This window comes from Carettochelys insculpta, chromosome 1, assembly GCF_033958435.1.
Source record: "Carettochelys insculpta isolate YL-2023 chromosome 1, ASM3395843v1, whole genome shotgun sequence".
NCBI lineage: Eukaryota > Metazoa > Chordata > Testudines > Carettochelyidae > Carettochelys > Carettochelys insculpta.
This window is the reverse complement of record NC_134137.1, coordinates 44662998-44689567: the sequence shown is the minus strand read 5'-3', so window position 1 is coordinate 44689567 and position 26570 is coordinate 44662998. Positions and strand designations below refer to the sequence as shown.

Sequence of the window (26570 nt, the reverse complement as noted above, 5' to 3'; positions counted from 1 at the left end):
GGAGCGTGTTGGACACTGTTGCTTTACATTGTATCTCATAAGTCTAATTTACGTACCCAAATTTTTGTCCTCACAATGCATTCTTGCAAATGTGTAGTTAATTTTACTTTAACTGCTGTTTAGTTGGTACTGAAAAATGAATCTGATAAGGTAGCTGAATTTTTATTCTAGATTGCTGTTTCTTTGCTTCTGCTTTCTTACCTCAGTGTTTAAACGATGGATCAAAAGTTTGAATGGTTTAGTGTTAAATATTCCATTTGTTTTGTTTCCTTCTTTATTGAGCTTAATTTCAGAATCAGTGTTTGTAATATTAGCTATTAATCTCTTTACAATCCTTTTCTTAACTTTCCACTGTTTCTTTAACAGATCACATTTTAAAAAGAAATGGAGAAGCTAGGCATTCAGTATTGCAATTGATCTTTAATATGGAATAAAGTAGAGTGTTGCGTTTTGCTGATGCTTGAAACCTAAATGGCCAAGTTATGTAAAAATTGGCCACTTGCAAATTGATTTTTCTCGTCTATTGTAATTGTGTATGTTCACGCAATAGGAGTACGTTTAGTAAACTTTTGTGCAAAACCAGAAATACATTTGGTTGAATATCTTGAGATTCCCAAATTAAAGGAAGAAAATGTTTTATTTCAGAAAGCAATTTGTAGATTAAAAAACATTTGAGCAATATCTTGAAAATTATCAGTTTAAAAGGAGATTGAGATAAATGTACAGTCTCAAAGAATAAAAGCAACTTTTATATTTCAAATAATAGAAGTTTTGTCTAGTTGCTTTTGTAAATATTACAAATTGTTTGTTACTTGTAAAATTCAGATAGGACAGCTCTAAGTATAGATTGTTTTGCATAGATGCGTTTAGCCCAGCACCTGCTGGTAGCCAAGGTCCTCCTCCAATGATGGGTATGAATATGAACAACAGAGGAACTTTACCTGGCCCTGCAATGGGTCCTGGTCCTGCCTTGGGACCAGAAGGAGCTGCAAATATGGGAACACCAATGATGCCAGATAATGGAGCAGTGGTAATGTATCATTATAAAACTTAATTACTTTGAATAATTGTCATGTCTCATGGCACATCTTTTGCACCAAAGTTAACTTCACACTAAAGTGACTTTATTGTGTCACGTATTTTTAACCCAGTGACAGTACTTATCTGAGAACATTTTAGAAAGCTTTTTTTAAAAAAAAATCTTTATATTTTGAGTCTGTTAAAGGCAACTGATACGTAATTTAAGAATATACAGTATTTACCTATTTTTGCAGAATGAGAACCTTTTCACTTTAAAATCTGTTCACGATATAAACAAGGAATATTGAAAATCCAGAATGAATTTTCCTTTGAAACAGAACTGATTATCTTCAAATGGAAATGCGTCTATCAGTGGACCAATGTTCTAGGAAGTTGTCTAGTTTTTACTTTAAATGAACCTTGGACTAAAATTATCACATTTAGTAGAAAAGTGTATGTAAAATTTATGAAAAAATACATTTAATCTAGCAAAATGCTTAATTTTCTTATTATGTATCCTGCATATGTTAAATATACATAAATCAGTATCTTATGTTACCTATTCTTTATTCTGTTAGTTATGAAACTAACGTGTTTCTTGATTTTACTCTGTTATGACATTTATTTTTAAATAACTCCAAATATAGTTGTGATTAAAGGTGTACATGGTGTGAAGATAACTTTGTGTAAATACTTTTAAAATTATTTTAGTGTAAAAAACACATTATTATAAGGGCAATGCCTAAAACACGCCTAAGTGTTTTGGCAGTGATTGCTTATCACTATAGCGTAGTTATGCCAGCAGAAATTATGTGGGATAATTGCTGCACCAGTTCAGGAAAAGTCCTATTGTTCAGGGTGATCAGAATCCTGGTCTGGATAATTGAAATTTACTTACTGAACAACAGAATTGCTCCTGACCTGTACTTGAATGGTTATCTTGGCTTTGCCAATCAACCCACGTAGTACCTTTTTTTGGAGAGAAACAGCCATGTATTTTTAATAACTGCCTGATATTACATATTTTCAGTGTTTCTGGGTGAATGCATTTGTGAACAGATGTTCTGGTGGAGAGCAGAACAAGCAGTTTACGAATATTCAATACTAGGTTTGCTGGAGCACTGAAAAATGTAGCTGAGGTTTTTTTTCTTCTGTGAGCCTCCTTAGGAAAAGTATCTGGAGGAAACAATGTACAAATGTCACAACAGGTGTTTTGGAGAAGTGGATGCAAACAAGAATGCATGCACCTTGGATACCAGACTCACATTTTTAGCTTAGTGCAAAATGTGCACTGAATCTAAACTTTCTAGTGAGAATATAGAATTCCTTCACCTTCAGGACTTTTTAGAACCAGGGCTCACAGGAAACAGCTTGTTCTCTCAGTAAGGGTGGGATTAAATTTACTGTGGGCCTAGACTATTATTAGCTTTTGTGTGGGCCCTTGTATATCCCAGGCAATTCTCATTCTGCTCCCAGAAGTGGCTGGCTGCTGGCACATCTCTATAAGTCATGGAAGGAGGAAGGGGACAGAGTATCTTTCTGAGCAGTAAATGGATCTGCCACCTCCCTCCTGGCCAGGGGCCTCAGAGACATGCCCAGCAGCTGGCCAGTTCTGAAAGCATCATGGGGCCATCGCATGCAGGCAACCTACCTGAACCTCTCTGCATTGCTGGACTTTTAGTGGCCTGGAGATTGCAGTTTACTGACAGATGTTCTAGAATCAACCAATCAATCTTAGTTGATGGATTGGTGACCACTGAGTAGCTTTATTTTTTGAGGCTCCCCTAGGACCAGGACCCTGAGCTATAGTTCCTAAAGATCCTGTCTTACTGTGCTTCTGCCTTCAGTAGTGATACCATTTCTTTCAAATGGCTCAGTTCCTTCTTCTTGAGACAGATCAACTTAAAGGCAAGTGAAGAGAGTAGATGCTGTCATCAAGGAAAAAAACTGTTGCTGGTAACTACTGCAGTGATTTAAATCGGCTTTTCATTCATTTGCCAAAATTCTGGCTTCATTGAGCTCACTGAAGTCAGGGTCTCCAAACTGGTTTCTTAAAAAAGAGAGTAAAGTAAAGAAAGAAGGTATAAATTAGTGTAGTGATCCAGCAAAACTATAAAAAAAATGAAATTTTCTTATTTCTGCTTGCTCATCTTGCCTCTGGAACACTCCCTTAGTTGCATAAGTTCAGAAACGTAAGGCAGTTGTGGAAAAAGACACTAAGCTATTAAGTGTATTTAAAAATGACACCCATACTTGTTTTTCTACAAATATTAACTTCAAGTACTGACATTTCAATACTGCTGGATATAACGATATGTCAGTTTGACCAGCCTAAAACTGTGAATTAAAGCAGCTGACATTTAGAAGGAAATGAAAGTTTAAAGAGCAGATTAAGTGGATAATTTGCTCATCTAGCTCTGTAATTTTAGTAATTCTTCTTTTGGCTCTGTCCAGGCATTTGGTTTTTGTTACATGGTGAAAATAACTTAGCTGGCTAATCCCTTTTGTTCTCTTCAAAAGACTAATATGAAGTGTTTGGTGTTTACAAGAAAAATGAGAATGGACAAAGGGGACTTTTAAAGGAGGATTATGATACCGACATACCTCTTCTTCTATATTTATATTTAACTTTTAATATTCTGTTGAAGGCTAAGTAAAACACTAATCTGAATTTATTTCAAGATGGGCGACATTTATATCTGTCTGAAAAAACTTAGGCTGCGTCTACACTACGAGACAAATTCGAATTGAAGGCAGTTAACTTGATATTGCCATGTGACTGTCTTCACTTTAGATACTGTTAGCTCAGTTTTGGGAGCACTAGTATCAAGATTACAATATCGCCATTGTCTGACTGGCATAGTGTCAAGCTAGAATTCAGTTCAATTAAAGGCCAGTGTGTAAGCGCTCATACATCTGACGAAGCGGGTCTTTGCCCATGAAAGCTTATGCTCCAAAATATCTGTCTACAAGGTGCCACAGGACTTCTTGTTGTGTCTTAAAATCGAATTTGTTAGCCTCCAGAAGTGTCCTGTGTGTAACCCACAATGCTGCTATCCAGGTATGCCAGAATTAGGTAACAGGAAGACCATGAATTTCAAAGCGGAAGCAGCAAGCCTGTAGCTGTGGGCTCATGTTTGTATGAGAGTCTGAGAAAAGTCTGTCTGTCTTTGCAACTAGCACCGCGAGTGCATCTACACATTATGAATATACCCTGCAAGGGAGTTCATGGTTCTCTCTCTACACTTTTTTTTTTTGGTGCTGTCTAGTACCAGCCACTGCACCACATGGCAACAAGGCTGTTGTGGGGGTTGTGCTTGCATAAGATACCGAGAAACTTCCCAGTGGTTTACATTTGTAAGGACCCCTCTTTCCTCCCCCACAGGTGCCACATAGTTGGGGTCTTTCCTGTGCTCATTCACATCACATGGGTTGCCCCCAACCCTATAAAAGGACGTGCCTGGCGTCCGGTGCAGACCATTCTGCCAGGCAGCACCATGTCTTAGCTTACATGTGTTTAGGGCTCCAAGGGTGGGAAAGATATTCGGGGGCTTGCTGCCACTGGGGGGCAGTCTCCCTTGTGGGCTAAGATACTTGGGGGCTTGCTGCCGCCAGGGGGTAAATCTCACCCCCCCCCCCGGGTGGCTAAGGTAGTCAGGGCGACTACTTCAGCATTCCAAGGGCCTCTGCAGCTGCAGATGACAGCCCCCCCTTCATTCCACCAAAAATATTTTTAGGAGTTTGCTGTCCATTGTAGACACCTGCTGGTTTGATATTTCACTTAACAAATCTTTTTTTGTTAACATCTCCTATCTGTCTTCATGCTTTGTCCCCCTCAGAAACTTGCGGGGAGGTGGGGCTAGTTGAGATTCTTGTTTCCATTATAAGTTCAGTGTATGGTATTTCACTGCTCTCACCCATGTTGGCAGTATTTGTATAGTGAAGGGGAAAGTCAAAAATCTTTTTTCCTAGACTTTTCTGTCCTCTTTCTTCTAACTTTGTGAATACAGTCCGGGCCTCTCTGTTGTTTTTAGGGATGGGGTGCAATGACAAGAGGAGGCACACTCAGTGGATGGCCAGTTGAGAACACTGTCTTTGCACAGAAGCCTTACAGTGCTCCGGAAAGCCAAAGACTCCCCACTCAGCAACTCTCTTCCAAAAATCTTTCCTATCATCTCTTTCTTCAAGTTTTTTGGGGTCCCTGTATTATTTTCAGAAATCAGATGCAATGACGTTAGGGGGAACACTTAGTGGATGGCCAGTTGAGAATACTTTCATTTCATAGAAGCCTTATGGTGCACCGGAAAGCCAAAGACTCCCTTCAGCAACTCTTCTGAAAAACTTTCATAGCTTCTTTCTTCAAGCTTTTCATAGAGATTTCATTGCCATCACTCATGTTGTCAGTGTCTGTGTAATGAAGAGGGAAGCCAAAACATTTTTTCCTAGACTTTTCTATCCTCTTTCTTCTAATTTCGAGAATACAGTCAGGGTCCCTGTATTATTTTCAGGGATCGGATACAATCACAGGCAGGGGAGCACTCAGTGGATGGCCAATTGAGAATTCAGCTCAGAAGAAAGAGATTACTATAAGCTTTTTTGCTATCACTGTGGATGTCCTACTTTTCCTTCCTTTCAATGGGAACTATGGACATTTGCTTACTACAAGAGGGGAATGAGGAAAAAGCTATGTAGGAAGATGATCTCAAAGACCAACTAGCATCCCCTAAATACTATGGGGATGAGGAAACTATGGGATAGATTCCCACAACACTATTGCAACAGTCAGTGTTTGCCAATTGAGTGTGGCAGCAATAAGTCGACTTTGTGAGGAGCACCATGGGGAGGTGAGGATGGTCAAATTTTAACTTACAAATTCCAGAATTACAAAATTTATATTAATAAAGTCAAATTTATCTTGTAGTGTAGATGCAGCCTTAGATGTGTAATATTCTCTGCTGGGAGAAGCTTTTTATTCTTCGAGTCACTAATCTTTGGAAACACTGAAGCTACAACTCACTATTTCATTGTTTTCTTCAAGAATGCTTCAGTTTCTGAATAAGCTATTGAAATATTGGAAGAGTCACACACAATGTTTGATCCCTGCCTCCTTTTATGCTAAAAATAAGGATATTGTAACATGGAGAATAAATATGGCTTTGTGGAGAGGCACGTTTTAGAGTACAAATTTAGATTATATACTCTACAGTTGTGTTTGCTGATACAATTTGAGTGGAGCTCAGCTCTTTAGTATTTATTTGTTTAATGGACTTTTGTTTTAATTTTTCAAAGTTGGAGCATAACGTTGAATAAGCTTTTATTTTCACTCCTTTTTGAATAATAACTAATGTAATTGCTCCTTTCTTCCTTCTATGTATGATCCTGATTCTGCTGGACTATCTGCTGAACTTCATGACAACACCACTTGGGGTTTTGCCATTTTTATTATAATTTCACATTTGGTGTATTCCAAATGGACTTAATATTCATTGTACATTGTTAGCATAATGAGAGATTCCCACAAGGAGGCCCGTCACAGATGGGCTCACCTATGGTTAGTAGAACAGGCTCCGAAACTCCTCAGCCGCCAATGAGTGGTGTAGGTGCCGTGAGTGGTGGACCTGGTGGCTTTGGTAGAGGAAATCCAGGGGGCAACTTTGAAGGACCTAACAAACGTCGCAGATATTAAAACTTTTTCTTTCATTCCTTGTTGTTTAGAAAATGCAGTACAAATATCCAGTGGTATGCCTTTATCATTTTTAGCTGTTATCTGGAAAGCAGTTTTATTGTTATTGTAGTCTTTAAAACAATTTCTTTTGTAATTCCTAAACTTTTTTGTATTCCATCTTAGGCTTTGTAGTGTAGAGCAGAAATGATGCGCATCATTATGTAAGCCAAATGTGTTTGTGACTTCTTCAGAATATCAATGTGTGACCTTGCTGTAAAACTTGTGCAGTTATTTGATCACAATAAAATATAAAACAAATTACTTAAAAGGATTTTGGAAATGTTATTACAAATACTGATGAGGAATTTTAAGTTTAACTGTAAACAGCTTCTTTTTCATTCATCTTATTACTTAGGAATTCCCACATTAAGTGTGAAGAAAATTCTATACTTAGCCTGCTGCAAATGTGTGCAAGTAGACCTGCAAGTTTCAATACGTATCATGAATACTTGTTATGACAAGTGTTTGAAGCTAATGCAAATTTTGAATGGTATCCCATTTTATATAAACCCTTCATGATCTGTAAAACATACTACTAACCTATTTCTCACTATCTTGTATGAAAATAGCAACAATAGGTTTGTCAACAAAATATGTTCTGTGTTGAATTTTTCAAATAAATATTTTGAACCTTGAAAATAATTTCTATCAGAAGGTAATTCTTCACTTGTGCTTGTTTATTCATAAAACACAAGAAATGGTGTTAAGAATGCTTTATGTACAAAATAAGGTTTTATAAACACTTGCAAAATATGGTGAGCATTAGTGAATAGTATCCTGTCATAACAGATACTGGTTCATTATTTACTGGTTTAAGGCCTTTTCCCAAGTTACACACTGGGCAAGTGTTTACCCTTCTAGCAGCTGGTCAACATGGCAAATAAGAATCTTCTGCCAATGGCTTGTGAGAAGACACTATCAGTGACTTTCTGGTATTTGTTTCAGCTGTGTAAAACATCTTTATGTATTCAGTTTTATTATTGCAGTCACTAGTATTTGTCTACAGTGGAATATTAAGTAGTTTTATTTAGAAATAACTGAATATAAGTATTAATTATTCTAGATGATGAAATGAATAATTACAGTTTGATTATTTAATTAAATTCTGGATAAAAATTATATATGTAAGAGTTAAAACCCCATGCTTCCAGAACAAGTTCCTAAGAGAGATTTGCCAGTTCTGTGTGGCAGAAATATTGGGAAACAACTTGTTTTTGTGTAAATCTGCTTCTGTAAATGTTAGAAGAGATTGAACAACCTATTAGATTATCTCATCCTCCCTAAAGTCAAGTGGATCTAAATTTTGGCTGTGTTGCAGTTTTTTGTCACTTATGCTATGCAAGATAAGTATAAAGTGCCACCAGTTTAATTTGGGATCATTTACACCAGGCGTCTTCAACCTGTGTCTCCAGAGCCATATGCAGCTCTTTAAGGGCTTCTTTGTGGCTCCCATCTCAATGCTATAATTGCAAAGTAAAAAAGAAAAAATCCCTCCTGATTATTTTTGATGAATGGTGAACTTCTAAAATCCCAGTGATGAACAATCCATATTGAAATAGCAAATAATATGTGATCATGAAACATTGGATAACTCCCCTTTTAATATGTGCAGTGCATTCTGGGATATGACATATCTGTGTTTTGATTGTGCTGCTAATAAAGTCTTGATTTTGGAAAGGAAAAGGAAGTTTGCGGTGTTCCTCTCTGAAGGGCAACACGCATTTTAAGAGAGAAAATTAATTAAATGTGAATTCAGGAAGAAAGTGGTAAAAACATGCACATGTAAAGTGAGGAAATAGAATATGTAAAAAGTTTGTGAACGGCCTGCAGTAAACATGTATCTCATTACAAATCATTTTGTGTGCAATGTTCTTAAAAGAGGAGTAACAAAAGTTATGGTTTGATGTTATTTATTAAGAGCTGTCTTATATTCATATGCGTTGCAGCTTCTGAATTACTGATTTTTTTTTTTTATTGAGTTAAGACAAATTGGCTGCTCTTGCTATTTTGGTTGCCAACCCTTGATTTATACCCATGTTGCACAGGTAGAACTGACTATATGAGGATTTGTCTACACAGAAGTTGCACTGTTTTATGGGTATGGTGTGACTCAGATTATGTTAAACACTTTCCATTGAATATGTATTTTAGATAAATCAGGGCAATTTCTGTGTATAGACTGGGCTGTGCATTTAAGGCTGCTCATAATTGGACCCAAAGGCTGTATGGCATGTTAAACTTTTAATATAGGGATGTGGTGATCTTGCTGAGTTTATTTGTAAATAAATGAGTTACAGGATTTAAGATTAGAAGTAGTGTGGGGAGTTGAAAATTACTTTTTTTACATACCATGTTACTGAGTTACTTAAGCGAGATTAACTGTCACAAATATGATGCAAAAATCAAGAATATTGCTCCCCAGATTTATATGTCATTTTGACAGCGATAACTGAATCCATTGGCAACATCTTTTCTCTTAGGCTGGTGCTTTACTTTTGTCTAACAGCACAGACTTGGATCAGTTTCTTACAATTTGCTATGATTTGTTTGATTAAAAGTTCAGTATATTTTTGTTGCATGTTACAGATTGCAAAACAAAATATTCATTCATAAAAGTAAACTGCACCCAATTTATTGAGCATATTATCCTTAAAGTTAACTGTGAAACGTTACTACTTCTGTTGTAAGTGTAAAAGCTTTTCTTGCTGGCACTCTATTCTTGTTGGAAAATGACATTTGTGACAATGCTAGTATGCAGACAAGTGATGGAGATTAACTTCATCTCAGCCTTTCAAGAAGCTTTAGTTGAAGATGGCACATTTTGTCAAAAGATGAAGAAATATATTATTTTTACATTTAATATGACCAGTGATAAATATTTTCCAGTGTGTTTACATTTATAATCAGAATGAGATCTTCATCAGTTAATAAAAATCCAAGCTTATTTTCATTATTCTGTACAGAGTTTTGTTCTGAGCATCCTGGCCAAATCCTTATACATTATTAAAGTTATTGTATGGCCATCGTAATTATAGAATTTGAACATCTTCCAGAAGTCTGTTAAGCAGTGTCACAAGGATCTATGATTTTTTTTTTCCCTCTACCGCCAGGAGAAATTGTATGTGTGTGTGGTTCCTGCTCACACATCCCAAATACGTGGTGTTACACTGTTTGCACCCTCTTCATTACAAAAAGCTAGGTCAAAGAAGTGCAAAAGTAGTGCTGTTATCAGCTGTGGGTGTGCTGGAGCAGCAGTGATCGTAAGTAATCTGTTAGTTAAATTGAACCAAAGCCATTGTCTGTCTTAAAAATCAAATAGCTTGTGAATTTGACACGTTATTCTATGAGAAGCCACTTCAAAGAGTAGAATACATGTTTGAAGTGGGTGTGGTACCTGGGTTGTTAAGACAGGCTGCCACGCTCTGTGCCAGCTGGAATCTTCTGAAAGCTCACTGCTTTATACCTAAGTAGATATAATTTCTGTAGTCCTGTTGGAAAATAATGAACACAGATATAACTAAGGCCAGATATTAAGTGGGAGTCCTATTTGTTTAAAATGGTAAGTAGAGATGACTAAGGCAGCTGGTGTGTTTACTGCTGTCTGCCATGCTTCATATCATCTCATTCTTCCCTTTTATTGCCCTGTCTATCATCTTGTTTTATATTTACATTGTAACCTTTTTGAGGCAGGGACTGTCATTTTGTTCTGCAGTTTTGCAACGCAGTGGTGTCCTGTGTCATGATTATGGTGTCTAGGCTCTACAATAATATTAACAATAAATAGTACAAGTTGAATCTTTCTAGTTCAGCACCCATGGAACATCCTATTGAATAGAGAATTTTCTGGATCACAGGTCAATGTTGTCTAGCAGCATTACCAATACTTCCACTGCTTAATGTGCTCTTAGATAACAGTTAGCGTAAATTATGGCTAAGTAACAGCAGGGAACACTGAAATCCCAGACTGATGACTGTAAACAAACTTAGTGGGACCACAAGAAACTTGGTCATACCTATGATAAGTTGTTGTCCAGCTATCTAAAAGCATATTGGATTACCGATATTGCCAGATGAGAGAGTGCTGGACTACAGGTTCAACCTGTAGTGGTAATATGGATGTTTATTCTGTAAAATAAATGAGAATTCATTAAATTCACATAAAAATTGTCTACAGCAATGCTCTTTGGTTATACATGAGGAATCGGAAAGATGTTCCTGAAATTGCTGCACAAAATGGCTAAGTTTTTGTCAGTTTATCTTCCTGTACTGTTCTCCAGAGGTTTAGATGGCATTAACTTTTCTATTTAAACAAGCCACAGAACTTGGGAGAAACAACCACACTTTTCTTTAGACAGAATACAACAGCCTTAAAGATTTCTGCATTTTGGAGTTACCAAAAGCTATTCTCTGTGCTGTTGTGCTGAAAACTTAGTGATATTTAATTTGCTGCTTTGGAAGACAAGGAAAGATAGCAGCCATGCAGAAGAGGGCTCAGTACATATGTACAGGATTTGAAAGAAATACGTCAGTTATTCTTATTGCAGAACAGTAGTTTATATAATTTTTCTCCACTGCTGCATGCCTTGCTGCATGACAATGTGTGGCTTGCAGATGCCGTGTTTGAGTCTCAGTTACGTTGGCTTAGAGGGACTGTGGTGAACACATCAATTCTTTGAATTTCATTTTTTGGGTTCCTTACTATTTGATACCAACCTACTTAGCTTTCTTGTTCCTGGGGATAAAAATTATTTGCAAATAATTTTTGTGAATCAGATCCACTAGACTCAATTTATCACAAAAGAAAATATTTACAAGAGCATCTTGAAGACTTGTCCAGATGATTTGAATGATCCTACCTTAGTAGTTTATTGCTATTTAAGTGTTTTAGACAGAAGAGATCCTGTCAGACCTAGAGATGCAGTAAAAACTGAAACCAGACTTTCTAAATGGCAGACTTTTTATTTACCAGTTTAATATTGTACTAATAAAAATATTGTGCTAAGAACATACATGAAACATAATACAAGATTTGTAATATGATCAAATAACCTCAATGGTACTTCAAAATATGAAGAGTTTACATAACTTAGTTCACCAACATAATTACATAACTCATACTCTTTTCCTACAGCCATACTCTGAGATACTTTTCTTTATATTTCACTGTTGCCCCTACCTAGTGTCATTTTTATTTCTTAATTGTCTTCAGCCTTGAAAAAATTGGGCCATTCTAACTGGCCAGTCAGTTGATTTCAAGTTACAGTTTTTTGTCGAGTACTATTTTCTGAAATACTTCTTGTATTTTAACTGGAGTTAACCTCCGGAATTATAAAGAGACACCAGTAAGTTTGTGTGATAGAAAGTAGGAAGTCCATTATTAGGGCATAGTCTCCATATTTGCAAAAATAATCCAACTGTTTAGAAGAGATGTACTCATTTGACTCCTACTATATAATGCTAGAGTTAATAAATGATAATACTACTGTGATTTGCTTGTGATGGGGAATGGGCAATTTTATGCAACGAGCAGTTTGTAGGAAAGCAGCTTTTTGATGCAATTCTAATCTACAATGTATATGTTAATATGTGCACTAGATGATTGAAAATTCCTTTGAAATCCTGTTTTTACATTTTAAACATTGTGAAGTAGGTTTCTGACTCTCAAAGTGAAGTAGTTTCTTGTGTTTTTTCTGGGCTATTAACTATAATATATTACCTTTATAGCAAATGTCTCCCCAAGAGACTTTTCATTATTTTCAGATTAAATAACTTTTATTAAAATCATGTGAAATGATACATGCAAAGAGAATTGTATAAAGAAATGTGCAGTATTTGATTTTGTCTGTAACATGTATTGAATGTTTAATCTTGATTCCTCTTAACATAAATCGTAGACTTTTAGGCCATGTCTACACTACAAGCATTTGTTGACAGAAGTTACTGTTGACAGGGGAATCTCAACAGAACCTCTGTTAGCAGATTGCATCTACACATAACTTGCTCTGTTGACAGAGAACTGCCAGACTGCACTGCCGTCTGGTGCCAGAAAGTGGAATGGCAGCTCTGCAAAGAGGGTTGCATGACACCTGGAAGTCTACACAGCCCTGGATAGATTGTTATGCCTCTAATTTTTGAGGCATAATAGTGTTGAGGCAAATGTGGAGCTCTGTCGAGTCTCTGTCGACAGAATGCTTTGTGTGTAGATGCTCCCTGAGTTATGTCAACAAAGGCCCCTTTGTTTGACAAAACTCTAGTGTAGACCCAGCCTTAATCTTTTCTTAATTGTGTTAATAGCAGGCATGTCTTCGCACCAGTGCATTGTGCTGATATGAAGAATTAAAGCATAAGTTTCTCAGCAGTTTTTTCTATAAAACATCTTAAAACTGTCACTTCAACTATATAAATTTCAGAGTTTCATTTAATTTATGTAACCATCCAAGTATCACATCTTTTACCATGATTAATCAAGCCACGACAAACTTTTAACTAGTAAAACTTCTACTGTAGCTTTATTAAATACAATTAACTGAATTTTGAATTTTGTCATAAAATACTTATGAATCTACTCAGAACAAATGGAAACAACTTTTTAATATAGATACATCTTTCATCTGCATTTTCAAGAAAATAGATTTAATAGGTCTTTTCCATCTGAAGTGTACTTTTATCTTCAGTAAAAGTTAAAATCAGATTTAAACTTTATATTTTAAAGCATTTTTATATTCATGTTTTATAGAATGATTCTTCTTTTGTCATGCAACATTGAACTGCTGGTTGCCATGGGTAAAAATCTCACATTTGTACTGTCCCATTAATTGTAACAAAATGTTACTGCTAGAGGTTACAGCACCCAGAACAAACACAATCTTGGTATTTCATGCGCACACAATATCTTAATTGATATTTTTGACTTTCTTCACTGGTGCATAGTGAATTTATTGATCTAAACACTTTAAATGATGTCTAATTATTTTAAGGCTTTCATATCTAACTCTTTTACATCTGGTGAATATCAGAAGACAGGATACTGAGTTAGATGGAACATTGGTCTGACTCTGTATGGCTGTTCATGCATAGTACGTGTTGTGGAATTTGATTACTTTTTGACTGTGAGTACTTATTTCTGCTACCTTTCCGAATGTGGAGCATATATGTTCAATTTTTCAAAATTGCAGTGAGTATGAGGATATTATTATCCATGATGAAAAAAGTTAAATACATTGAGAACAACAGAAGCACAAACATTTGTGTGTGTAAAGTACAAAAAGTAAAAAATAAACATACAATGAAAATAAACCAGGACTGTGGTTTAATTTTGTATTGCATCAAATATCCCTCCGTAAACTTTTTGAAGTTTGGCATACATGAAAGTTTGGGAGGCGTGGGGCGGGAATAAAGTGAGGGGTACTGGAAAGAAAATCTGTTTTGAGTTCTTCTTCTGATTAGTGTCTAAAATAATTGGTTACATTTAAAAATAAGTTAATCGTTGTGTACATTGTCAGGAAATACTGAAAAAGAAAAATAAGTACTTGGTACAGAGTCCTTAAAACCAATTAAGTATCCCGTAAGAATTTTGCTGGGAAACAAATAATGAAATTTCTTACACACATTACAGTTTCATGGCTAAATGCTTTCTACCCTACGGAATAACAGGAGTGACAAAAATGTAATTTGAGCCTTCTCCCTGTGATGTCAAAATGATATGGAGTATGGGACTGTCCCTACTGAACCTATAGCTGGAAAAATGTGAACAGAACTGGATATAAGAATATAACTTGGCAAATAACAAATTTTAAATCTGGATATTGAATAGAGCTGGGATGTTTTGGGGCATGGCTCTGCAAATGTCCCAGGCCTTAGAAACCTATAACTTCTAATCAGATGGTTAAAAAGGGAAACTACAATATTATTTCAAGTGAGGATGGTTGAAAGAGTCAAATTAAAGATAAGTAAAGGTTCAGATGCTGTATACCTAAACACATTTATCAATTAACCTAGGAAGCAGGGACAATTTGCTATCAATAGTTTTAGCCATAGAAGCTTTTAAAAAGAAACATGAATGTTAATTATAAAATAATTTCTGTGGCTAATTATCCTGTCTCATTTTGGCTCTCTGCGATACGTGTTCCCTTCATTTTCTTGGTGTCCATGCTGGTTACATTAATTCTTTGATTAGTGATTATTAATACTTTTTTGGTGAAAAAGATATGTTTTGTATATTTTAATTGGTGTCTTGGATTATAACGGTTGAATAGTCCATATAATTTCACAATTTTTTAAATTTTGTTTTATCTGAAAGAGGTCAGACATTTTACTTACATCTCAAATAGCAAAGAATCACCCTTGGCAGCAGCATCTGCCTCCACCATAATGTTACTTTCCTCCTCTTTTTCTTCAGTAATTCACAGTGTTAAAAATAAAAATAAAAAAACCTCTCTGGCTGGAATTGTGCTTCTGGTGAGCCTTGTTGTCCCACAAGAGCTAGGAGTCTCCAAATAAAATTAATAGGCCAACAAACAAAAGGAAGTACTTCACACATTCTGCAGTCAACCTGTGGAACTCCTTGCCAGAGGAATGCCAAGACTATTGCAGGGTTCCTAAAAGTGAAAGATAAATTTTGGAGGATAGGTCCATTGATGGCTATTAGACAGAATGGGTAGAGATGGTGTCCCTAGCTTCTGTTTTGTCAGAATCTGGAAAAGGGTGATGAAATGGATCCACTTGATGATTACTTGCTCTGTTCATTCATGCTTGGGCACCTGGCATTGACCACCATCAGAAGACAGAATACTGGGCTATATGGACCTTTGGTCTGACCCAGTATGCCCTTTCTTATATAAATATTTGTGTAGCATAAAATTGGTATGAGTTCTATGTAAGCAGCTACCTCGCTGTCAAAATGTAGTTCCAATACAGTCTCAAAAAGAAGTAGCCTCGAGCTGCTCGTATATGTACTTCATGCAAACATGTTTGTGTGTTAATTAGAAATTATTAAGCAATATGGGCATCTAAATATTTCTTGAATCAGCCTAGGTAGCATGACCGAGCTGCTTGATAGTTACTGCTAACGTTCGTTTGACTGAAATTGTAACAAAGCTATTTTCAGTCATAAGTAAGAAGCTTTTTTCCTGTGAGGCTATGTCTAAATGGCAGGCGCTATTTGGGGATATGGTGGTATCACAGTGGTACCCTGCAATAGCTGCCCGCGTCGATGCGTTTTGCCCATTGTCTCTGAAACAGTTTTTGAGATAATGGGCATGCTATTCTGGCATTGCTGTATACCTCATTGCATGAGGAATACAGGGATGCCTCAAAACAGGGCTTTATTTCAGCATGTGGCACCATTGAGACAGCACCACATGCCAAAAATAACCAATTTTGAAATCTACTCAAAATAAACTAGGCAATTTGCATAGCTTATTCAAGCTTTTGGTGCTGTGTAGACCTATAGCCTAAGTGCCCTCTGTGACCACAGTAAATAAATGTTTTGTGAGTAATTGCAACTTTCTGGGTTAGTCTCTTTTTAGTTTGGTAACTATTGTGCAGTAGGAATTATGAAAATTAATATTCATTGCTGTGATCCTCTGTTTTAAATAAAGTGCCTTTTCAGTACTCTCAGGAGAATACATGGTTTAGAAACGAGTGGATGAAAAGTGAGTTGGTAGATTCATCTTCAGGTGGACACATTACAGAAAAAGCATAAGTGGTACTGGTAATATCTGTCTCAGTAGAGGTCAAGAATTAGAGGCACAAAGAGTTAATTAACTGAACTATGAATAGCACAGCCAGGATTTGCTTGTGTAGTAGCTCTAGTTTGAAGCTTATCTATTTTACTTATGGGAAAAAATGAGAACTTTGATATACGTTTGCAATATATTATTTGTCAAAAATGCTAAAATTCATGTGAAATAATTTTTTGTGTAAGAAATATAGTAATGTTTACAAGGGAATGTTCCATATACTCCAGGCTATACGGGACCATTGAGATCATCTAGTCTGACATGCTATCCACATAATCACTTAGGGGTTAAGTATATAACAGGTAAGATACAGTTTTAGCCAACATGAAGCAAAAGTCTTTTCAGAAAAAAGTTACAAGAGGACAACTGAGGTATATGAAGCAATAATTTTGTGTCTTCTTTTGGATGCAGTTTAGACTACAGTCACCTATATATTGCATTATCTGTAGCCATTCTGCATCTGAATCTGTTTGGAATAACTAGCGCTGTTTCAAATAATGCAAAGTATAGTATTTTTGTTTTAATGTTGGAGTATGTGATTATCGTTTTTCAAAGTAAATATGTAGAGATCAGAAATCTAATTTGTAAGATAATTACAATGACCTAACAACTTATATATTACAGTGACCATATTAGCAAGTGTTCACATTTAAGTATTTTAATTTACAGTAATGAAAAATCATATAACATTTAAACTCATATTGGCATGAGCTGTGAATATTGTTGAAGTTTGCAATGTTTGTTTGCTGTTGCTTGATGTCCATCTGATGTGTGATTTTCATATGTTCTCATTTTTGTGTTAATGTAATTTTAGTACAATTAGTTGATATATATTGAGTCCAATTTATATACATTCTCCTCACCCATATTGTGGAATGCTAATATACCAGAGTGGGATCAGATTTGTTAGAACATTTATTTCAACCTTCCTACTGGGACTTAACGTAGTACTAATTGTTTATTTTTTTTTTTACAGCTGAGCTTGCTCTCCATTTCTCTTTAAACAACATTTTGTGGATGTTTAATCTGTTGCATTTGAAGATGGATAAAACATTAATTATTTTAAAACTTATATTTGTATTTAAATGGGATTTTTAAAAAAATACAGATTTTTGAAGAATAAACCCTATTTAAAATTGACTATATATTAAGGGCTAATTTTATTATAATTTGATACAATCATTTAACTTAAAACACCAAAAATAATACAGATTGAATCTCTCTAGTCTGGAACTCTCTCCTCCGATAGCACCTGTAATCCATGCATTTAGCTAGCTGGAGGACCTCATCGTGGGTGTGGTCAAGTTTCCCTGAGTCTCCTTAAGTTTGTTTCCAGCCACCAATCCTGTTGTTTAACTGTAGTTTACCCCTATATTTCTTCTAAGAGCCTGGTAAGCAATGAAATTGTTGGTAGTGCTGCTGGATAATGATGATCTCTTGTGGTCTGGTAAATTCTCTCATCTGGCACTGCTCAGGTTGCATGGGTGCCAGATTAGAGAGTTTGAACCTGTAGTGAGTGAGCAGTTTTAAAAGCTACATAAGTGGTCAAAGCCGTTGCCAAAATATCTGGAATCAGTGTTTTTGAAGTGCTAAGTGAGCTATTTCCAGCAGTAGCTTATTCTGCAGAATACTTTCTTCATTTTTTATTCAGTTAAATCACCAGCACATTCTAATCTAAGAAATGAGAATTGAAAAAGAAAGGCAAGCTTGTTTTCAGCTTGCAGTCTCTGGATAAAACATAGGTAGAAAGGGATGAGATGTAGTAGGTTTAAAATCTTGGACATTATGACACAAAATCAGTTAACTATGCTCTGATAAACTTTGATTTTTTTTCTTACGTATGTAGCACCTTTAAGGTGGCTTTATATAACTAATTAGTAAAAAATTAAAATTCTGGTTTTGTGCATTTTTAATTTAATTTGAATTTCTATCAAAATACACCTTGACACAAAACAAGATTAAATATTAATCAAGTAAATAAGAATTGCATTATTCCCCATTTTTCACCACAATAAAGAATTAAAATAAATGTAGTTAAGATACATAATTGCTTAAATAATATATATCTAGGTATAGTGTACTCTCCTGAATAACAAAATGAAGCACTACCTGTTACATAAAGGCTATATTTCACAGTAAATCAACATGTTTGAGAAGTCCCCAACCCATAGGAAAATAATTTAACATACTAGTGTAAAAGATAATTAAAATAAATTATAGTGTGATGTAATTTGGGGACTTGAGAGATATAATCATAATTTACAGTTAGTGTAGTCACTTTTACCTTTGGAAATGAGAAAATTGAAGATGCTGCATGGATTGGGACTGATCCACTGCACAAAGCTAGCCTGTGTGAAATCGATCTGGGGGGGAATATTAAACTTTCATAGTTGTGGAGTTGGAGATGCCATGGGCCATGTGCACTAGTACTTGGCTCTTTTACCTTGTTTTATTGGGAGATGCCACTTAGCTTGCAGTGGGATTCCAAATATTGTGGTTCATCTATAGATTCTTGTCTTTTTGTGATACTGCAGAGTTGCTGCTAATAGTGAGTAATCTGACATTATTGTTAGTAAGGAATTGAGTCCGTTAAATAGAAAATACAAATGGAACTGATTACCACATCCTAATTATATAAAAATGTAGATAGATGGAAGATGTCAACAGACAGCTCTCATGGGTTTGAAATTCCTTTCAAAGTATTTGTAGGCAAGAACAGTTAAGCTAGTATTACCAATTTTATCAACTTTTTGTTTTAAAACCCTTCAGACAAGTGAAGAAATGGAGCCAGACTGGATGTATGTTCCTCACTGACACATCTCTCAAGTCTTCCAATAAAAAAGTGAGGTTAGGATTAGAAGTTATGTTTCAGTTTCCAAAACACAACTGTAGACTGTGTTTTGACATCTGTAGTTATGATTTTAGTTTGTATAGGATTTGGTGGTGAAAGGGCTTTTGCTGGTCATTTGGTGTTAAAATACTTTATACTGCCTTCACAGAGATAGAAAGCAGAGAGAGGTATTAATTACTTTTTAAGAGTAAACCTTTTAAAGGTGAGCAGGAATATGAACGTAGAGTGAAGGCATAAAGCTTACTGAAAGATTACGTATTTTAGCAACTCTCTGTGGGATACTGATGTCCCAAGAACAAACCATGCTGGCATCTTGATAGCAGCTTTATATTCTGGTCACTTTCCAAAGAAACCAATGTATCAAGTTAAACAAGGCTGTAGACTTTGTTTACTGTAATGGTTCCCTTATGACCTCAGCTCAGCCTGATATAAAGTTCTGAACTGCAAATTCCCTGTGCCCTGGCACCAGAAAAGTTTTCAAGATTGATGACAACATGTGCTAAATTATACTAAAATCAAACATCACATTGGAGAACTTTCTTTGTTTTGCAAGATGGGAGTATACGGAGAAGGTTAAAGTGTTTACTAAGCATTAGTTTTCACATCAGTGTCTATTGCACATACTGCTTCATAAATATCTCTTTTTAAAGAAGATGTGGTTGATACTTCTTTGAGTAGTATCCCCATGTATTCTGCACTTCAGCTGCTCCTGAGTCTTGTGCCTTTGGTAGAGGTGCCTATCAAAATTTTGATGTCCTGCCTGCTCATTTACACCCCACACATTCTCATACCTGGTGCAGAGGCTGGGGCTGCTTAGGCAAACTGTCTGCAGTTCCTTCTGAGCTCCCTTTGGAGTCTACTGTATGCCTGTTCTCTGATATATTTGGTTTTTTTTCACCTATTAACATTACAGTGACAACTGTTAACAATTGTTCCAAGTGCGCTTTTTTCCCGTAAAAAGGCCAGACTTTTATTCACAGTTATATAGATGGGAAATTTCCCCTTCTGAGTGTTTAAATTTTCATTAGTTTTTCTTGGTACTGCTGGACTCTCATTCAAGAGGTACCTGGTGAACCTATTTTGATAAGTCATTGACACGATGCTGCTGATGTCTGGATGTTACTCATATTCTCACTAAATGCAGGATGTGCACTTGCTTCAAGGATAGCTTTTAAAAAATAGAGAATTTATTTTTAATGATTTAGTGAATTTTGGTTGTAGGAGCAAAGAACTTTTCTCTCCATCCCAAACACATAGACTTCTCGGTATAATTACTGCCCCAATTACATTGATATCTCAGTCGTTGGAGACTGGTAGAGAGGTAGGTAGTACAGTAGCACAGAGGTACATCTGTGATACCAAATCGTTATCTACAACAGCCTCTAAGCAGGAGGAGGAAAGGAATAAACTCCAAAAAGCTGTTTTTCACCAGTCCCTCAGGCCTCAAGGGGAGTTCCAGTCACCAGAGGCAGGCTTGGTATGGAGTTTGAATACCTCGATCCTGAGTAGCAGAAACAGGGTTGAAAAAAGCAGGCCCATCCCTGAACGATATTTGGTTCCAATAATAAGAAACGCAGTACTGAAGGCTGCTAATGTACTGTTGATACTAAGAGAGTGCCCTACTAGTTGCTCTGAATCTGCTGTGTTGGTACCAAGAACATCCACAATAGGTTCCCATTCTGCTCAGTCTTTGTTGCTGTTGGTACCACAAGAGTTTAGGTACCCTGAGGCTCTGATAATATCTTCTGAGCTGGAGGTTTCGTTGTCAAAAGTCCGAGTCACCAGCCCCATTGTCTCCTAGAGCAAGACACTTTCCCTTGTCTACATGCAAGCCAAACAGCGATCATCAGATTTTACTGCAGGGTTCCTCTGTCTATTATTATTATTATTATTATTTCTGATAGATCACCTGTGATATCCAAATGCAGAAACTCAGATGGCTCTCTCCACTTGTCATTTGGGCCTTCTTAGTGGTCTTGCCATGCTTTATGGGCATTCTGTTGCCAACAGTTTATTTACATCAAGATCTTTGTAACACCAGAGGGAACAGAAAAGTCCATTTTCATAAACCCCCTTTACCACCATTTGTCCATTAGAAAGAGATCTTTGAGGAGTAAGAAGCAAGGACTGAAAAGGTGATGATACCTCTTACTTATATTTCCTCCTTCATTCCTTATGAAGCTGTCATGTTTCCACCATCTTTTTTAGATGATTGTTTCAGGTACTGATGAAGCAAATTGACACTGCAGATTCCCTTAAAGAAGATTAAGGAATCCTACATAAACTGTTAGGTATTTTACACACTGCAACATCTATGAAAATTGTCATTCCAATGAGTGATGCTCTTACAAAGACCAGGCATTCCCTCTAATTTTGTTCCAGCCATAAGCAGAATAAATGTTATGTGCACCAAGGCATGTGTGGATGTGTACCACCAATAGAAACAAATGCTGTCCACTCTGGGTCTCCGTGGGCGCTCTGCTAATCAGCTGGACGGCTCCTGAATCTCTCCTGGTTGGCCACACAAATGCTCAGCTTACAAGGAACACTGATGAAGCCCACTAAGATGGTCTGGCACACACCTGTTACCCCACTGCCTACCTGTAAGATTGTGAATAAATAGTACTGCATTTTGACCTGGGGATCAGAGCTTGTATTTTCTCATCCAGCTCCAAATTTCATAGTGGAGGCCATTAATGAACAAGACAGACTACATAGCTCAGTCTACCATGTACAGTAAGAAGAGGCTTGATCTTTTTGGGCATGAGCCTTACACTTCAGCTGCGCTTCAGGAGGGTAAACCACCATGTGGTCATGTACAAATATAACTATTTAAATTAAACAAATTATGTTTTGAGCATCAAGTCCATTATAAAAGAGGGCCAGTTACTGGCTAAGCATCGCTGCAGGCCTCTTTGAGTGGTCTATCTCCATTACGGTGATTATGAGGAGAACATCTTGGCTATAGTTGTTGGACTTTCCAAGAGAGGTACAGAGTACTGCTGAAGACCTCCCCTTAGACAGTTTCTGTATCTTTGCACACGTGATAGATGCATCTCTCCATATTTTAAAGGACTCGAGCCACGCTGTGATCCCTAGGGCTCTACAGATCTGTAAATAAAAGGAAATTTAGTAGATCTGGCACTGCAAGAAGAGCATACTTAAGTCCTGTTTTCAATATACAATAGACCAGGAATAGTCAATAATTTTTTTTATCGAGGTCTAGATTTCTTGATGAAGGTACAGTCAATGCTCAGACTGTAGAGAAATATAAATAAATTAAAAAATTGGGGGTCTGTACAAATGCATCTGTCAGTCTGAATTATGCCTGTTTCTACCTTAGCCCTTTCGAATCTCCATCCAAGAGATGAAGATCAGGTGTTATGTCCACCAAATGACAGTTTTGATGGCTTAGTTTGATTCTCCACCATCCAATTGACAAACAGAATGGGGGATGGAAACCAATTTTATACTTTTAAGTCTCTTGATAAATATGTAAAGCAGCAAAAATTTTGTATGGTGACCCGGGCAGCAATAATTCCTTCATTAGAAATAGGTTTGTAAATTGATGCTTGCAAACCTGAAGCATATTGTCATGTCATTCATGCTTCACTTTCTAATAAATAACTACCAAGAGAGAGTGCTCCTATCAGGCTTGTCTTCATCATTGAGGGTATTTTCAAGGGTTCTGGCAGTAGTTGCTACTCACCTACAGAATCTGGGTACACAGATTCTGCAATCTTAAACGGTTGATCAGACACACATATCAGGAAGTGTTGATGTCAGAAAAGATCGTGTGTTCTCTTTTGCACAACTGGGGCATTCAAGTTTGAAAAGTCCGTTTTCACTCCACTACAGTGTCTAGATTTCATTGGAGTTTCCATGGATGCAATGAGAGGAAGAGCATATCTACTGATGAGCAGATTTCTTATGCCAGAGAATCTCATCTCAGAGATTCAGGGCTTTCCTCAAGAAACAGTAAGTGATAGTCTTTTGCTGCAACACACCTCAGTTTGTGTCTTTGTAGTGCAGCATGACTGAGTACATCTCTGAAGAGGAGGGGCTTCAGTTTACAAAACAAGTAAATATAGCCTAAGAAGACTATTGTCTGTTGTCCATTGTGTTCTGCTGGTGTAAAGACAGATCAAAACCTGGACAGGTTTTTTTACACTTGCAGATTCCCACTACTAGAGTGATAATATCAGATGCTTCACTTTTGGGTTGGGTGGGCATATGGGAACTCATGAGGTATAGTGGAAAAGGTCCTTAAAAGAAAAGATTGTCCATAGTAATCTTTTGGAATTGAGAGCCATCAAAAATGCATTGTCACATTTTCTATCACTACAACTAGATATTCGTGTATTCATCTCAGCTTCTTACATTCCAGGTAGTCAGAACACCATGACGGGTGACCTCAGGGAACATTTCTTTCTAAATTACAAATAAGAACTGAGCTGTAAGTTCCCTACATGATATTCTTGCTCTTGGTGTTCCCAAATGTCAGTCTGTTTGCCACAAGCAGCCAATGCAAAATATATCACGTATTGCTCCGTAAGAGGGCTCAATCCTCAATACTTGGAAAGAACGTTCTTCCTCTCGTGTGAAAGGATTTGTCAGTTCATACTCACTGTTATTGTTAAAGGTTCTCCATTAGATCAAACAAGATTGAGCTAGAATCCTTCCTAAAATAGGTCAGATAACTTGTTTGGTCAGCTTCACTTCTCACTCTGTCTGGGCTGGCCACTAGTCGGTCCTCATGTTCTGGCTCACAATGCCAGTCAATTCCTTCAGCCTGACCTGCAGGTGATGACACTATACAAGCGTGTTTCCTCTGTGGTTTTGGTAATAGCAATACCTTGTTTGTCAGAAATACAATACATTTTATTAAATATTAGAAAAGAATCTATAAGAAATATATCTAGAAATGGAAATGGTACTGTTTTTCATGTAACATCATGATGAAGCCACTCTCCTCTTCACAGAGTATTAGATTACTCTGTTGGAACTTAAAAACATTGGATCATTCTTTAAATTCCATAACAGTTTTTTGCATATCCATAAGGTCTTTTCATGCTTTGCTCACCCAGCTAGGGCAAGATATATAAGATATTTGTTGAGTATTGCCCCACAAACAGTGATCCTATTCCAAGATGGGATTTGAGTCTAGTACATGCTTGCCTTATGAAAAATCCTTTTGGGCTGCTAGCTACATGTCTTTGGTAGATTTATCAAAGAAGACAATCTTCCTGAAAGAAATAACTTCTGCATGAAGGGTAAGAGAATTGGGGACTTAATGCCAAACACAACATTAATATAGTATTCACCTGAAAGTGTACTTAAAAGCATTTCCAAGAATTTTTACTTGACGCTTCCTCAAAATTGTATATTAATCACACCATCCATGTTATATTTTTCCCCAGAACCACACTGGACTATTTAGGAACCCATATTCATATTAGATGTCATGAAGTCCTTAGCTTTTGACATAAGATCAAGCCATTTAGAATATCCCTTAAGCTATTGGTACCCATTGCAGAGAAAAACAAGGATTCAGTAAATTTAAAACAAATTATCAAAATAGATTTCCAGTTGATTCTAAGATTTTCTGTGATAGAACTCTTGTTCAACCCCCACTTTGAGAGTGCTAGCACATTCCACAGGAGTACTATCTACATCTATAGTCTTATTTAAGGATGTACCAGTTGCAGGAGGATATTATATCTATAATATGGCAACTTGGTCATCTGATGGTATTTTGTGTAATCATTATGTTGTGTAATCATTGTGCAGCAAGATCAGATGCTGCTATAGGCAATGTTGTTCTCTCTTCATGTTGGACTCTGTTCCATACCTGCCACCTTCTTAATAAGGGTACTGTTTAGAAGTCGTCTGAAGTGGAGAACCCACAGGGACACTATTCTGAGAGCACGTTAGATAAAAACTTCAGAAGCACCCATAGTAACACTTTCTCATCTTGTTTGGTAATTACCCACTCTTCTTCCCTTCTGTTTCAGAGTCTCCCTCATGAGTCTTTGTGGTAGTGAAGGAGCTGAGAGCAGCTTACTTGTGCAGGGCACAATCTTGGTGCAGGACACCAGGCTATATGGGACACATAGGGAATGAATACCAAACGTTTCTGATCAAAGGCTCGGGGCACAAGGGCACCTGAAGTGGAGCACTAAGAACTCTAATTACTGCTCAAGATGAGTAACCTCCTTTGTGAGGTATAACCTCTGCTATGTGGCATGGGTAGATACGAGCTATATAATTGATTTGACACACTAATGCTTGAGCATTATATTGAGAATTGATGTTTTGGAAGCGAAATTTTATTGACTAGTGTATACAATACCAAATAATGCTTACAACAGCTTTTGCGCCTTTTGCTTGAAATATTTCAGTATGTATAACAGTTCTACAAATTATAGTTTAATTTTGAAACTGATCAGTACTTAGGTTTGGTAAGGTGGGAACCGGGGAAATCTTGTATTTTTGCCTCTTTCAGACCATACATCCAGGACTAGTGCTGGGGAAGGTTGTTTTGCCATGAAAGCATTTGCAGTGCTCTGCCAAGGCATTTTAGGCACGGTAAGTTGCTGTTGGACGAAGGAGGATTTTCTGGTTAACAGGATCAGACATCTTTTTCTCAGCTTTGCCACAGACTTGCTGTGTAATCTTGTGCAAAGCAGACCTTCTGCTCCAGCTTTTGCCAGCAGTGAAATGGGGATAAAACTTACCGCATTGTTGAGTTGAGGCCCTTTTTATCGGCTGATAACTTTTAAGGTGAGAACAGGACATTATGGTTCTGCTATTTCATCAAGTGATTCCTCATCAAGTCCAGTAATTTGTGCCTGATCTAAAGTGTATCTTTTAGAAAGTAATCAAAAATGTCTTAATTTGTCTGTAAAATGTATCGGGATACATAATGTTACTAATATAGTTTTATCATCATACCTTAAAATTACTTTATTGCTATCATTGTGATTTTCCATTTTCAGTTATGACATATTAGTGCTTATGAGCACGTCTATACTTATGTATGGATCAACATTCAGGAAGTCAGCCTTCTGGGGTTCGCTTTATGATGTCTAGTAGGAATATGCCAAGTCAAACTTTGAGGGCTCTCCCATCGACTCAGATACTCCTTGCAGTTGCAAGAAATAAGGGAAGTCGAAGGTTCTCTCTTATCGACCTCTGGCTATGACGATGGCACCAAAGTTGAATTAAGGTACAT

At 36.7% G+C, this 26570-nt stretch overlaps 1 protein-coding gene across 5 annotated transcripts in view; it reads left to right on the top strand.

Annotated features, from left to right (window-relative positions):
- Nucleotides 1-26570, top strand: part of PSPC1 (paraspeckle component 1) — a 93550-nt gene that overhangs the window by 50079 nt on the left and 16901 nt on the right. The window contains exons 8-9 of one of the 5 annotated variants that reach the window (XM_074985109.1): nucleotides 861-1030; nucleotides 6521-14035. The exons of 2 other annotated variants lie outside the window; for them this stretch is intronic. In XM_074985109.1, coding sequence (XP_074841210.1) covers nucleotides 861-1030; nucleotides 6521-6706 — 356 coding nt within the window. In that variant the 3' untranslated portion in view covers nucleotides 6707-14035. Of the gene's footprint in view, nucleotides 1-860; nucleotides 1031-6520; nucleotides 14036-17461; nucleotides 17504-25841; nucleotides 25925-26570 lie in introns of those variants that run through there. 2 more of the 5 variants (XR_012644088.1, XM_074985150.1) reach the window with 2 other exon arrangements.